The sequence below is a fragment of the Hordeum vulgare genome, chromosome 5H, assembly GCF_904849725.1.
Source record: "Hordeum vulgare subsp. vulgare chromosome 5H, MorexV3_pseudomolecules_assembly, whole genome shotgun sequence".
In the NCBI taxonomy this organism is placed as follows: domain Eukaryota; kingdom Viridiplantae; phylum Streptophyta; class Magnoliopsida; order Poales; family Poaceae; genus Hordeum; species Hordeum vulgare.
In genome coordinates this window covers 475,094,437-475,110,216 of record NC_058522.1, presented here as the reverse complement: position 1 = coordinate 475,110,216, position 15,780 = coordinate 475,094,437, and the positions used below count along the sequence as shown (strand labels likewise).

The 15,780-nt window shown below is 46.1% G+C and overlaps 1 protein-coding gene across 1 annotated transcript; it reads right to left on the bottom strand.

Moving 5' to 3' along the window:
- Nucleotides 1-9,727: 9,727 nt before the first annotated feature.
- LOC123398355 lies at nt 9,728-11,791 on the bottom strand. Its single transcript, XM_045092833.1, has 3 exons — nt 11,699-11,791; nt 11,426-11,527; nt 9,728-10,772 (listed from the first exon to the last, which is right to left on the bottom strand). Exons 1-3 carry the CDS (start codon nt 11,783-11,785, stop codon nt 9,996-9,998), a joined length of 966 nt encoding a protein of 321 aa, XP_044948768.1. The 5' UTR covers nt 11,786-11,791; the 3' UTR covers nt 9,728-9,995.
- Between the last annotated feature and the right edge of the window lie 3,989 nt (nt 11,792-15,780).

The window sequence follows — 15,780 nt, the reverse complement described above, 5'->3', positions numbered from 1 at the left end:
GAGTTCGGGAGTGGAACAAGCGCAAAGGGGCAGCCGATAGTGACTATGTCGCCGAAAGGTACAAAGATAATCTTTGGAATGATCTCATGTCACATTTCAACCTGCCAGAATGTGAGAATGAAGACGCCGCACACAAACTGAGGGCCAAAGTCAAGCAGTGGACTCTAGAGAAGATGGCCGAACTGTTCCGTAGCTGGAAGAAGAAGCTATGGAAAAACTATCTGAAGACAAAGAAAGTGCCAGTATTCGAGGGGTATCTAGCCAAGCAGGCGAATCACTGGAAGGAATTTCAAGAGTACAAGGAGTCAGAAGATGCCCAGGCATTATCAGAAAAGAACAAGATAAATTTCGACAAGAAGAAATATCACCACAAGCTGGGGCCAGGGGGCTATGAGACTGCCATCCCAAAGTGGGATAAGAAAGAGCAAGATTTGATAGATAAAGGCATCGTACCTGAACCACTCCGTGATGAGTGGGAATTGAGAGCAAGAAATTGGTTCCTTGCGAATGGTGGGTCGTACGACGAAACAACAGGGGACCTCATCTGCAATGACGATCTTAGGATACCCAGGGAGAATTGGAAAAGGATAGTGAAAGAAATTAAGGAGGGACAAAGAAAGTTCACTGCAGATAGAGATAAAGATTTGCTCACACTGGTCCTCGGCAATGACGAACATGGAGGACGAACGCGAGGCTTCGGTCCTTCTTACCCGTGGTGGCTTGGGTTTGCCAGAGACCAAGACACTTACAGAAGCCGAGAGAGAGCAAAGAAGCGGCAGCAGGATGAGGAGAATGACAAGTTCAACCAGTTGCTTGCCAGGATTAACGAGCAACAGAAGCAGATTGATGAGCTTAGAGGAGTACCGCGCCAGGAAGATCCTGCACTTGATATTACCGGCGCCCCATCTAAGCGGAAAAGCAGCGTGGCTCAATCTGAGGCCCCACCCGACGATGAACGAAGAATGATAGAGGGTGGTCCCGGCTACCCCGTGGATGGAATCAAGGAGTCAACATCATGTGAACTCCATCAGAAATTCAAGAACATATCCATGAAGGTGGCCGTCGGACAAGCTTTACCTTCTGGCCCTGATGCACGCTGGCATGGCCGTGAGATTCCAGCTGGCTTTGCCAAAGTCGGGGTGGATGAAATCATGACGGGGTTTAATGATATGGAGCTCGACATAGCTGGACCCGAAGATGAGAGGACACTCGGAGAAGTACTGGATGGAGTCATCCTATGGGACAAGAACTACATCAAGCTTCCAGGCTCGGCCCCAAGGACAACACCGCCTCCGAGTCGTCGCAGGTCACCTACACCTCCATTACCTCCAAGCCCTCCACATGACGTCGGCCAGCACAACACGAGTCCATCTCGATCACCGCCGCCGGACTTGGGTCGTCCGTCTCCGCCGCCGCCCGCTCCGGATACAAAGCCTGAGCCTGCCACGGATACAAAGCGGGAGCGTGCCACCAAGAATGCTCCGCCGACGATTCCTAAGCCACAGAGCACCCCAAAGCGCAAACGGTCGCCCCTCCCAAAGGTACGTCATGCTAATCTTCCTATCAGACCTTATGATCGTACCCCCGAGGAAAACGCCAGGATAGCAAAGGAACATCATGATGCGCAGATGAAAAAGAAGGAACCCGAGCCCCGCCCGGAATACACCGAGAAGCAAATAGCATTTGCAAAATACTTCACGACCCTTCCATCTCAGTATGACTTACACCATAAGCCTGATGACTATACACGCACATTGCAGAAGGAAGTGAAAAAGAGAAGATCACGTGCAAGCCCTCCACATGACGTCGGCCAGCACAACACGAGTCCATCTCGATCACCACCGCCGGACTTGGGTCGTCCGTCTCCGCCGCCGCCCGCTCCGGATACTAAGCGGGAGCGTGCCACCAAGAACGCTCCGCCAACGATTCCTAAGCCACAGAGCACCCCAAAGCGCAAACGGTCGCCCCTCCCAAAGGTACATCATGCTAATCTTCCTATCAGACCTTATGATCGTAACCCCGAGGAAAATGCCAGGATAGCAAAGGAACATCATGATGCGCAGATGAAAAAGAAGGAACCCGAGCCCCGCCCGGAATACACCGAGAAGCAAATAGCATTTGCAAAATACTTCACGACCCTTCCATCACAGTATGACTTACACCATAAGCCTGATGACTATACACGCACATTGCAGAAGGAAGTGAAAAAGAGCAGATCACGTGCAAGTGCAAGTGGGAGCAAATCAAGTTCAACTACAAGCAAGAAAAAATTAGACGTTCCTCAGCTTGGACAACAGGCCAAACAGTCGATCCCACCCCTCAAGGTGTTAACCGAGAATGTTCCCCCTCCGGTGCAGGGGCTAGATTTAGAAAGAGCAAAGGAGTTGGCGGCTGCATGTGGTGTCTCGGTTGAAGAATTGTTGTCTACCCAAGACGACAGGATACCCAAGGCTGTGGTAGCCCCTAAGCCACAGTTTGTCATGGGTGAGCCTTTGGTCAGCAAAGATGATCTCCCAACAAATATGCGTTACTTGCATCAATGGTACTTAAATGAATCAAAGAATGGGAGAACGATGATCGTGTTGAGTGTCCCACAGGAGTACTACGGCCGCCCCGAACAAATCCATATCGACTTTGATGAACTCTTCCAGATGTACAATGGCGACGCCCTCGACAAATCGCTTATGAGTTGCTATTGTCTGTAAGTTTTTCAATTCGTTCTCTACATATAACTTGTTTAGTTATTTCAATTCATTGTCTATATATAACTTGTACTCTATTATGCAGAATGAAGATTCTGAATTGTAAAAGTAAGAGCATCCTAAATATTGGGTTTATTGACCCAGATAAAATACATATAGCAACGCTAACTAATTATCCCAAGGAGACGGAGGAAAACCTTCTAAGGCTTCTAACAGATCAAAATTTCTGTGACCACATACTGTTTCCATACAACTTCAGGTGAGGGTCTTTACTCTGTTGTGTCCATTCACTTATAAGTGTAATTGATAAGTTACTGACACATATATATATACATGTGCAGCTTCCATTGGATTCTGTTGGACATTCAAATTGATAAGGGAAGAGTTGATGCCTTCGACCCATTATCGAGACCCTTGGAACAGTTCCAAAGCCTGCAGGACATGCTCCAAGGGTAATTTCAATCATTCTTGCGCTCTATCGGTCTCTTTCAATAATTTTCTGATATATCAATTAATGAAAAACTTAGCAAATCATTATCCTTGTCGGACAGGGTTTGGAAGCGGTTCAAGTGCGTGACTCCCGGTATCGAGCATGAGAAGCTGACCTTTAGAGCGGCTCAGGTAAGTAGTAGTATGATATACTTCTATTTTCAATACATTTATGATGCTAGATTATTATTTTGATTATATATATTATATTCTCGTAAAGTGCGACCAGCAGCCACGGGGAACGCATCTATGCGGGTACTATGTTTGCGAGACCATTCGCACGTTTACCTCTGAGCACAAGGATCACAGATTCGACGTAGGCAATGAACATTCACACCTCTATTTTTACCCGTCATTCTTTGTTATCATGATTGATATTCATATTCATCTTCTCTTCTTATATAGCACACGGCCATGACGACGAAGGTCCTACCAGAGCAACGCGCGATTGCTGTTGCAGAGGAGCTTGCGACCTTTGAGGACGGAAGCTATAGATGACAAAGGACGATTTAGTGTAGCTAGGAGCCATTACTGATGTTCGTCCATGTAATCAAATAGACGGGCTCTAGTCCCAATAATTCAGATCTCCATATAATTGTACATATATGCTCGCTTGTAAGATAAGTTAACCTTATATATATATATATATATGCATAATTATTTTTATTTAAATTATATGAAAACTAATTCCCGAACACCAAACGAGGCATCACGTTAATCTCCCGAACACCTAAACCCTGAAATCCTAAAACCCAAAAATAATTTCATTAAAAAAACCCCGAAAATAAGCAAAATCTGAAACTCTTTAGTCCCGGCCCGTGTAACAAACCGGGACTAAAGGTCCTGCCCGTGGGGCGCTACGAGGCGCCCACGTGGAGCACCTTTAGACCCGGCTTGTAACACGGCCGGGACTAAAGGTTAGGCCTTTAGTCCCGCCCCTTTAGTCCCGGTTGGTGAACCGGGACTAAAGCCCCTTACGGGTCGGGGCTAAAGGCCCCGTCCCCACTAGTGAATGTATAGATCACCTCTACGAAAACCAGTAAAGACCATGTTATGATTGTCACTATGAAACACTTGGCAGTCAACTTTCGTAAATACAACATTGAAACCAAAGTCAGCTAGTCTAGATACGGAAAGAAGATTGTAGCTAAAGGATTCAACAAGCAATGACATTTTGAATGGAACTATCATGAGATATGGCCGCCTTACCGAGACCAAGTACCTTACCCTTAGAGTTGTCCCCAAAAGTCCCATACCGTCGTGGTCCATGGTCTGGCGTGATCTCATGAAACATATGTCTATCTCCGATCATGTGATCGGTGCATCCATTGTCAAGTATCCACTCCTTTCCTACGGACATGTAGTCTCTAAGGTTTGCCATAAGGCTAAGACTCCTCATGGTCTTCTCATACTCGATGTCAAGATCTTTGTCTTCAACATAGTAACCATGCTCCACATTGTCATCGTCACAGGGAATATCCTCGTCATAAGAATCAAGAATTTCATCAGAATTTTGACTATGGCGGTGTTGATGTCTAGGCATGCGAATGTCTTCAACAATGATGTTATTAATGGTAATGACATCTCCTTTAGCAAGCATGAGGTCACGAAGCTCAAATAGACATTTATCAAAGTGAGGATCATTCGGCTTCATCTTGTGAAAGGCAAAGATTTTTGGAAAAAGATATCAAGATTTTTTTAATGAGTAGTCGGGATATATTTTCTCTTAATCTTTCCACAAAGTATAAGCACATTCAAAGTTCTTCATATGATTAAGCACATTTCTTAGCAATGTTCTAATGATGGGATTAACAGTTTTACGATTACCAAGAATATTAACTTCATCATCATGAGAAGGATGTGAGGGATCAATGGGAGGCACATACGGATATTCAACATACTTGCGCAAATAGAATTCATCAAATATATCAAGCATTTCACCTTTCTGTTTTCTATAATACTCCCCATTGAGAACATGCACTCTGCAACTAAGATTCCCCAAACTAGACACATCCATCTTTCTCCAATGGTGATTAAACCAAGGCTATGGAGACCAAAGCTATTATACCAACTATGGGAACACTAGAAGGAATGTCTAGAGGGGGTGAATAGACTACTTGCAAAAATTAAAACCTAGCTTTTTTCAATTTTAATTGTTGCCAGATTTTAGCAATTCTAACAAGTCTAGTGCACCATACACATGCTAGTCAACATATATGGTAGCGGAAAGTAAGGACATTCCACATGTAAGTAAGGAGTAGAGTTTAGGAAGATCAAACATAAAGATGGACACGACGATTTTTGGCGTGGTTCCGATAGGTCGTCCTATCGTACGTCCACATTAGTGGATACTTCAACCCACGAATGGTAAAGACTACAAGAGTCCACTGAGGGATCCACCCACAAGGTGTCCACGAAGAAGTGGCCTTGTCTATTCCACCATGGCTTCCATCCACACAGGACTAGCCACACTCGGGGTAGATCTTCACGAAGTAGGCGATCTCCTTGCATGTACAGACTTCTTTGTTCAACTCCACAACACGAAGTAGGAGGCTCCCAAGCGACACCTAACCAATCTAGAAGGCACCACCCTCCAAAAGGTAATAGATGCGGTAGAACGATGAACCCCTTTCTCTTGTGCTTCAAAAGTTACTCTCCTCAACACCCAATCACTCTCTCACAGATTTGGCATGGGTAGAAGAGATTGATTGGGTGGAAAACAACTTGGGGAGGCTAGAGATCAAGTTTCTAGTAGATGGATTGGGATCTCTTGATCTCAACACATGAGTAGATGGCTCTCTCTCATAAAAATAGATCTGGAAAGTGTATGTGTGTTCTGAGTGCTTCCTCTACAAATGAGTGGTGATGGAGGGGTATATATAGGCATCCCCAAAAATGCAACCATTACAACATTATTGCCCAACTCGATGACGCCGACATGAATCTCGGCGGTATCGAGTTGCACTAAATGTGGCAACTTTCAAATTCTTGGTGAGACCGATATAGTAATCTCGATGGTACCGAAATGGTGACCAAGGGCAGCTTCCAAATCTCGGTGAGACCGATTTCAAAACTCGTAAATTCTGATTCTTGAAATCGACATACCAGAAAGTTGGTCACTGATTTTTGGTGGCACCGAAGTGAAAGTTGGTGGTACCGATATTCTAGGGTTTGGCATAGGATTTGTCTCTGGAAAAATTGGTAGGGCCGAGTGGAAATTGGTGGCGGCACCGATTTCGATGTTTAGGCTTTGAAGAGAGAATTTTGTGGGAGAATGACTGAATATTTTTGGTGGATATCTCTAAGCACTTGAGCAACCAATTCATCATAGATACTTCACCCCCTTTTAGTAGTATTGTCTTTCCTATGGACTCAAAAGTGATTTCTCACAAATATAAAATGTAGAGCCCTCTTGCTTGAAGCTTGGCCAATTCTATCTCTTTCCTTCCTTGGGGCTTCTCCACACAATCCTTAATTAGCCAATGCATCTCTATGGACTATACCTAAAATATACTAGGTAAAAGTGTTAGTCCAAGAGACAATGTATGTTGCCATGAATTATCAAAACCACCAAAGGAGCATATGTGCTTTCATTGGGGTGTTTGCTGTTTTGCTTTATGATGCCATTAAGAACTTATCTGAGGACAGATGGTTAGTGTTAATAGATTTTTGCCTCGGAGTGGATGATTCATTTTGAAATCATCTATAGTGGGTTTCCTATTGATGTTCCAGCCCGCTCCCCCTTTCAGTTTCCTTTTCCTTTAGCTTCCTGGGACTGTACCATTCATTACAATGACTGATATTGATGTATTTCAATTAAGCAATTAATGGAAAGGGGTGTGAGCCCAGTTGGAATAAGTTGTTGTATCTTCAGGTTGTGCTTCCTCATACGGTGACAATACTCATGAAGTTCACGGAAACAGAACGTGGAACGCTCCCGCTGAAGACGCGCCACATCCTTGTAATCAACCCACATGGAAGTGGCAGCCACAGCACTGCTGCCAACTACGGGATAGTTCTAGTCTGCTCCTCTGTCTAGGCACCATTTGTAGAACCATGAACGGAGTGTTGCAGAACTCATGAGGGAAATGCAGCCTCGTCATAATATCCGCTAGCATCACCACATCCTGCAAGGTGTCAAAGGAGGATTTGCGCGTGCCTTCTACTTTAACCGACCTGCCAGAGCGGTGTTGGAACCCCTCCAGTTTGATCCATACCCGATGTTCAATCACCCGCCCAAGGAGTTTGTTCTTCGCGTCCCAAATGTTTTCACAACAAGCCTCTCCATGACGCCTATTAATGAAGTGAGTGCCCTGCCAATGTTCAACTGGAATTAGGAAACATCACAAATACACATAGGATAATTAGGTCCTTGCTCTAGTTTCATCTCGTCCTCGGAGCCTTGAATTGCTGATAAAGGAACGACCATCAATGAATGAAAATAAGTTCCTGAAAGCTCCTTTATCTGTTGCAAAAGAATTAGATAGTTGCGTTCACATGATCATCATCAACCTAAATTTCATCAAAAAAAACTATATCAATGTAAACAATGAGTAGGTTAATCATAAATTCCTACTGGCCTTGCCACCACTGACCACATTGAAGTAAAAATGATGTGAACTAAAATGGAAGCTGAGAAAGCTTTCAAGTATAATAAAATGAGCAAAGGGATTATATGATCTTTGATGTTGTCGCTATGAGCCTTGACTATGTTCTCCAGCTTGGATGTGTCCATTACCAAGTGCGCGACTCAAAACTCAAAACGGAACCATATTACCGGAAACTATCACCCCACTCCTCTCCCCCCCCCCTCTCCCCCTCCCCTGCGCGCGACCGGAAGGGAACCCTAGCGCTCGCCACAGAGGTGGTGAGTGCACGACTAGCAGACTGTTCTTTCTTGAGCAACGAACTCATTGGGTTTCTGTTTGGGTCGGTTCTACGTGTCTGATTAGACCATAAACTTTCAACAGAATTAAGCCCTTCTTTTTGGAGCAACGAACTAATTGGGTTTATGTTTGGGTGGGTTCTACGTGTCCAATTAGACCATAAACTTTCATCCGAATTAAGCCTTGATTGATTCCTTATTAATCAAGATTTCTTTTGGGCTTAAGAAACTTATTTATTTGAATTGTGAGACATTGTAAGGACACCCAAACACTATTTCATAACTAGGGCTTTCAGACAACTTTGTGTTAAGACTCAATGGCAAGCACGCCCAAACACTATTTTGAATAAGGGTTTGTAGACAACTTGGTGTTGAGGCTCGAGACGGTCATTGCATGTGATTTTCCTTCCCCAAAAAAATGAGCCAAGCCATGTTTTACATTAGCAAACCACTTCACCTCATGTGACATGTCGACGTCTTTTTCAAAAACAACCTTCTAGTAATTGAATTGAATGTTAACGTTTTTGGTATTAATTTTCGGTTTTGTATGGAGTGAGATAAGTAAGGTAATAACACCGATGCAAGCCACGTAACGACGGAAGGTTTCAGCACCGCATGACTTACGTCCAATCTTGGCATAGACACCACCACTCTTTGAGTGGGAAGCAATGATGACGTGTTGATGTTGCTTCGCTCACTACAGGATTGCGTGGTGTTGATCTACTAATTCGGCGCCTTCCTTTTTGAGGGATGACGGGGTTCCTGTTCAAGACACTTTTTTTAGGAGGGAAGACTAGCTTTATTATTCAAAATCCACAACCAGTGGATACAAAAAGGATCTTGAGGGTGGAGCAACCACGCATAGTAAGAGAATTTATCTAGTTTATCAGCATCTACATTTGCGTCTCTACCTTCAAAGGTAATTTTACAGTTAAACAAAGAAACCCGAACGGAAACCTGTTCAGGACACTTGCTCGCCAGGTGTAGTGTAGACCCTCAGTGGGACGTGATCATGGGCAGCTCGATTCTAAAAAAATAGATATGAGTCTGACGACTGATCCCACTTTTTTTGATTTTTTTTTTGACAGGATCTGATCCGACATTCCCACGTAGCATTGACATCTACTTCCACACAGGCGACTAAAGATGGTATTGGACCATTTAACATTATATACTGTTTTTTGTGCAGATAATGGTAAGATTTCCCGACAGCGAGAGAAGGCAACAAAGCTTCCGTCACACAGACACAATAAGAGAAACCTACATCACACAGACACAATAAGAGAAATCTACAAGTATGTTAATTCCTTGGGCATACCTGGCATAGGACAGTATCAACAATTCTAAGGAGTTACCCAAGGAAAACCTACATATACGGGCATCAGCAGTTGGAGATGACTTCGAGATGCAGGTTTATATCGGAGCGTGACACTGTACATTGAGCAACTTCAGTAAAACATGCTGTAACTATGGAACTGAATGCAAATTTGATGCAAATCATCTAATACCAACATGCCGAGGTATACATGATTACATTACATGTAGACAAATTATCTTATGCGTTTGAATGCAAGCATCTAATTAATTTCATCACCATTTGCCATATATGTCTCAACAGTCAACAACCACCATATACCGAGGGTGTCGCCCATTTAGGTTTACAACACAAGCAAGGGTCTGAGATTACAACAACAACAAATGAGTTCACGGTGCCACGTCCGAGAGTCCCAAAAATCAAACCATCCAAGTCCAAAAGCAGTACATGAATTACAACAACACATGTTGATTGGATTGTAACCATCATTATCGAATAATACTTACTCTGTATCTAAATACTTGTACTTGGGTAGAACTAGACTAGTTCTCCTAATTCTCCCCAACTACAAGTAGAAACTGGTGCATGCATGCATGCATATCACTCACAGCCTGGCCCTGGCCGATACTGCTGGGGAGCTTGCAAGTGCAGCCGGTACCTCATCCCCATCCTCAGATGGCTTCATCTCCTCGCGCGCCTCGTTTGTGACGAACACGGACCAACCGATGTATCCTTTGACAGCATGGGCTGGAAGTCCATGCATCTCCCCGGCCCTCTTTTTCAGCTCCTCAATTCTTCGATCCAACTCCTGCGTTTGGGTTGGGGAGCCATCGAGCTCTTCCACCATCTTCTCCATCTCCGCGATCAGCAGCCGCTCCTTCAACGCGTGCTCCCTCAAACGTAGCAAAGACTCGGAACGCTCATGGAAAAGGGACACGAAGCGGACCGCGAGAAGACGTTCTACTTCATCGTCATCTATCCCCATAAAAGCGGAAGCCACGGCGTCGCCGCAGACGGCCGCGGCACCATCTTCTGGCCGCCAGCTGCTCCTCTGCCCAGGCACCATGGGCAGGACTTCAAACGGAGTGCCTCCGAACTCGCAAGGGAAATGCTGCCTCATAGTGATAACGGCTAGCATCGCCGCGTCCTGCAGGGCGTCCAAGAATTCATGGCGCGTAGCTTCCAGTTTAACCGACCAGCCAGAGCAACGCTCTAGCTTGATCCATACTCGATGCCCAAGAACCTGGTCCTGCCAGGTGATCAGCTCTTCCAAAAACCTTGGTTGGGAAAGTCCACCCAGGTGGCTGATGGCAGCCCGCAGGAATGACAGCCAGCCACCACCTGACAGCTCGCCCTCGCTCATGACTCGTGGGTGTATTCCCTGCAACCATAAAATGATGGGATCAGCGTCGTCAATTGTCAACTCATCACTATAGAAGAGAAAAAGAAGTCATTATTTCAAAGCTGTAGTTCTATATATAATCTTATAAACCCAGGCATATGGTCTACAAAAATTGCATGAAGCCACCCCAAATTCCTTGCAACCACCGCAAAGCGCAAACATAACACCTTATTACATTAATTAAGTGCATCTCCAAGAAATGATGTAAAATGGCAGTGCAAAAAACTGCCATGGCATTTGGAGCCAAAGAACAATTACAACAGATGACACATCTCTATTTTGTGATGATTTTTTTTGGGCAACCACAAATTTTAGCTCCTGCTGCACATTTACAGCGCCACTAGCGGCTACATAAAAATTTGTACAAGTATGGCGCGCGGGTCACTCCTGGTATAAAAAAGGAAGATCGGAAACCGAACCTGAAAAGACCGAATAAAAACAGGTTTGCAAAACAATATGACGAAACTAAGTATGATCAAATCGGTCCTCTATTATGCAGGACCGAATAGTCCATATAGACTGATTTAAAAGCCCACACACACAACACAATATTTACGTCATGTTTATCTAATCTTTTGTAAAAGAAAAGAAATAGAACTTGAAAAGGTGACTGCAGTTTAGAAGGTACTGACCTGTTCAAACGCAGACAACAAACTATTGACTTCGGGGCTTATGTTTGCAGAGCATTTCATTTCATCGTCATAAAGATCATCTAAACGATCCAACAATCCATCCTGGAACAAATAAACTAACCATTAGGTGTCTCAGGCAAGACATGAGGGTCGATGCTTGAAGGTCAATAACTTAGAAGCGAAGTTGGTTAGCACAAAAGTGTCTTTCTTCAGTGCCCTCTTGCCTCATGTTTCCTGATAATCTTCAAACATAGAGATGAGAACTAAGCTAACCTTTGCTGCTGAATATTCTTCTTGTTCGTCTTCCGATATATTGTATGGTTGAAATGAACTTTGAGGCAATAGAGTGGGAACAGCCATCTCTAGTGGACCTGAAACAAGTGCCGCATCAGGGTTAACTCACAGTGTATTTAGTCCCATTCTAAATAGGCATGCAATTCAACCATACCTAAACAGGCTACTAATGATGATACATGAAAACTGAAAAGGCACATGACGCACGAGCAAAACTTGATAAAGAGTTACCTGTTTAATTGAATTATTTGGAAGTTTCAGTTCTATACCATGAGTGACATAATTACTAATATCTAGAATCACATTCGTTTGAAACTTACCGTCAAATTTGGGCTCGAAATTCATACCACTAGCATCATCAGTTTGCTCCGGCTCTCCAAGGTGAGGCTCGATCACTCTGTGTTCAGGAACAGAAAGGATTGAGGCTTGAAAATTTTCACCGCAGGCGTCTCCATGACACCCATTAATGAAGTCGGTTCCCTGCCGATGTTCAACTGGAATTAGGAAACATCACAACTAGACATATATATCTAGGTTACTGAGAACCAGGGAAAATAACCTTCATGCTTCTAATAGGTCCCTGACCTAGCTTGATCTCATCCTCGGAGCCTGGAAGTGTTGACAAAGAAACGGGCATCGAATCAAAAGATGCTTTCCCGCAAACTGCTGATCCTGAATGTTCCTTTCTCTGCTGCTGCAAAAATATATTGCTTCAAAAAATGATCAAACTAAAACATGAATAGATAATCATAAATTTCTCAGCGCTACTGAGTTCCATAAAAAAACTTTAGGTTGATGTTCATTTATCGCAGATGATACTGATACAAAAAGAAGAAGAAAACATAAACTCCACACTTCTTTTTTCTTTGTGTGTTGATTCAGGAAGGAATGGAGGAAAAACAGTACAAAGTAGAGTTTATGATTAACCAGGTAGAGCCACTGATCCACCAGCACTACCACTAATAGCTACTGATCACTAGTTTCTTTGTTGCCTACTTGCGCTGGTGTTCTCCAGCGCCTGATCCACCGGCACGCCTAGAGCATATCTCTCTTCACCGACAACGTGGTTATCTTTTGCCACCCCGAGAGCTCCGAGCTGACGGCCATCAAGGCACTCCGACACACCTTTGGAGTTGCCTCGGGTATGCATATCAACTACAATAAGTGCTCCATCACTCCTATCCAATGCACCGACAACATGCTGGTCACCATGGGCACGACTGTCTCCTGCCTGGTGGCGCCCTTCCCAACCAAATATCTCGGCCTCCTGCAATCCGTGCACAAGCTTCATTCTTTAGCGCTCCTACCTCTCACCGAGAAGCTTGCCAGGAAGTTATCCATGTGGCATGCATCTCTGCTCACCCGTGGCGAGAGGCTTGCCCTCCTACTAGCCATGTCGTTCTACCCACCCATTCTCAAGCAAGCTACCGGTCTGATCCGCGACTTTCTTGGCACGGACGAAGAGGGCGAGAACCGGCAACTGCCCGTTCGCGATCTATACCAGGTTGGCATTGCCCTGCACATCCGTTGGTTGTGGTTACATGCTACCAACCACCAACGACTGTGGATCCACCTCCAGCTTCCTTGTGAGATCGAGGTCAGCCAAATCTTCCGTGGGTCCATGTCCTGGACCTTGGGAGACGGCGGGCGTTGCAAATTCTAGACTGGTCAATTGCTCAATGGGGCTTCTATCGTGGAGTTGGTGCCCACTTTCAAGAAGCTCGTGCCTCGACGAAGAAGAAACAGCCGCCTCGCCTGCGATGCCACCCCGCGGCATGCTTGGATCCGAGACATCAACGGAGCCCTTGGGTCGGCTGCTACCGTCGAACATGTCGACATTTCGTGCCGCCGTCACGACATCACGCTCGGACAGGAGCCTGAAATGATGCGTTGGTGGTAGACTCAGAACGGAATCTACTCCGCCAAATCCTGCTACCTGGCTCTCTTACACGGCTCTATACATGCACCCTACTAGCAGCTGACATGGAAGAATGGTGATCCCATGGGCGTCAAAATGTTCCTTTGGCTCGCCGACTTGGACCGATGCTGGACTGGAAGTGTCTAGCCCGCCACAATCCTCCTCACTCACCTGTTTGCATCCTCTTTAACCAGGAGCAAGAGTCTATACAACATCCTCTCGTCGGATGCGTCCTATCTAGCATTGTTTGGCATGATATCTTCCACTCGTGTCGCCTCACCACTTCTATTGGTGGATCAAAGCAATCGAGAACTAACCTCCATGCCCACCTGGTATATATGGAGATATTGAAATGTGTGCGTTTTTGACGGCGCTACTCCTTCCCATGCCCACCTGGTCAGCAATATCCAGGAGGACGCTCGCACATGGGCGAAAGCGGGTGCTAGAGGGCTTAGCAACATCATACTTGAAACATAAACCCTATGAAGCTGGGGGTTGAGCAACCCATACTTCACTCTTCTCCTCCGCATCCCCACTAGCGCCCAAGAGTGTGCACGCTATGTGAGGACTGCCACTATGTAATTTCTACTCCCCTATCAATGGAATGATGCTCATCATGCATATTCGTGAAAAAAGAACCACATGTCGATCTTGCAAAGTATAGGGAGCCTCCTTTCATTGCTCCAAATAAATCGGCGGCCAATTATCTGCGCTTCAGCAAGTTCCAGATCATTCACCACTTGTCTGAATTTGGTCATTAGTCCACGGTTGAGACGGCCATTGCTTTTGAATTTTTGTTTAAAAAGACCACTAGCCGAATATTATTATCAAAAAAGACTACATGCGGTATGAAATACGAGAAAAGACCTTCACTTCTCGTGGCGGCAGGCGCGCCAGGTGACGCGTGGCACCTGCCGCCACGGGCCGAGGCGGCTAGGCCCTGCCGTCACCCGGCGAGGCGGCCGGCCGCGCAGGTGTGCCTGCCGCGAGCGCTCGAGGCGGCAAGCTGCTCACGATAGGCATGGTCGGGCATGGAACTGGATGCATGTACGTATGGACTTGGGGCTAGCGCATGCACATAGTCAGCCATAGCGCTAGCTCGTCGTGGTTAGGACTGAATGCATGCACGTACGGGCTCGGACTGAATGCATGCACGTACAAGTGCGCAGCCTGCCGCCTCGAGCGCTGGCGGCAGGTCCCACCTGCGCGCGGCCGGCCGCCTCGCCGGGTGGCGGCAGGGCGTAGCCGTCTCGGCCCGTGGCGGTAGGTGCCACGCGTCACCCGGGCCTGCCGCCACGAGAAGTGGGGGTCTTTTCTCGCATTCGATATCGTATATGGTCTTTTCTGACAATAACACTCGGCTAATGATCTTTTTGGACAAAAATTCATTGCTTTTGTCCTCGGCATCAAGGATTAAATTGAAATCTCCTGCGGCGCACCACGGCCCGAGACAGATGTGGTGCGCAGCATTCTTATTTCATGCAAAAACTCATCCTTGAGCGCATCTCCAGCACGTCCATAAACGATTGTGGGCCACCAAATGTCTCCATCACTCGAGCGCAGCTGAATGGAGACAGAAAACGAAAGGCAAGAACCTGCACATCCGTGGATTGCCACGCTAGAATAATACCCCCAGCCGTGCCCACAGCCGGCAAAGCCATGAAACCATCGTAGGCAGAACCTAATTAAGATCTGATTGATAGGCTTTGAGTTACAGTGTTAAGCTTGGATTCAACCAAGGCCACGACCGATGCAGCAGCATCAACAGCCGCATCGATCCCTAACTACCGATCGACCACCGTGGGCGGACATTCCACACGACCACGTTGATATTGGCTGCGGACATTGGAACAAGGCCACGCCATCTGCAACTAGAGGTAATCCTCAGATGCCGGCCTCTATCTGCACCGTCTCCATGGACAGCTGGATGGCGAAAGGTGCACCAAGCACAGCCATGATCAGGAAGGGCACGATCCTCGTCCAAGTCTGCATCAAGCGCCTGGTTGGGGTCAGCGACTCAGCGTTCGGGGTCGCATACTCGCATGGTAGGGGTGGCGCTGGAGGACAAAGATGGCCTGAACATCGGAGGAGGCCGGCATGTGGATGTGGTTGCTGATGACGCGGGAAAGACCGTCCCCGTCTC

Coding starts and splice junctions, on each gene's coding strand:
- LOC123398355 (XM_045092833.1), bottom strand. CDS start 11,785: ATGGCTGTTCCCACTCTATTGCCTCAAAGTTCATTTCAACCATACAAT. Junction 11,528..11,698: donor AAGAATATTCAGCAGCAAAG/GTTAGCTTAGTT, acceptor TATTTGTTCCAG/GATGGATTGTTGGATCGTTT. Junction 10,773..11,425: donor TGTTGTCTGCGTTTGAACAG/GTCAGTACCTTC, acceptor TTATGGTTGCAG/GGAATACACCCACGAGTCAT.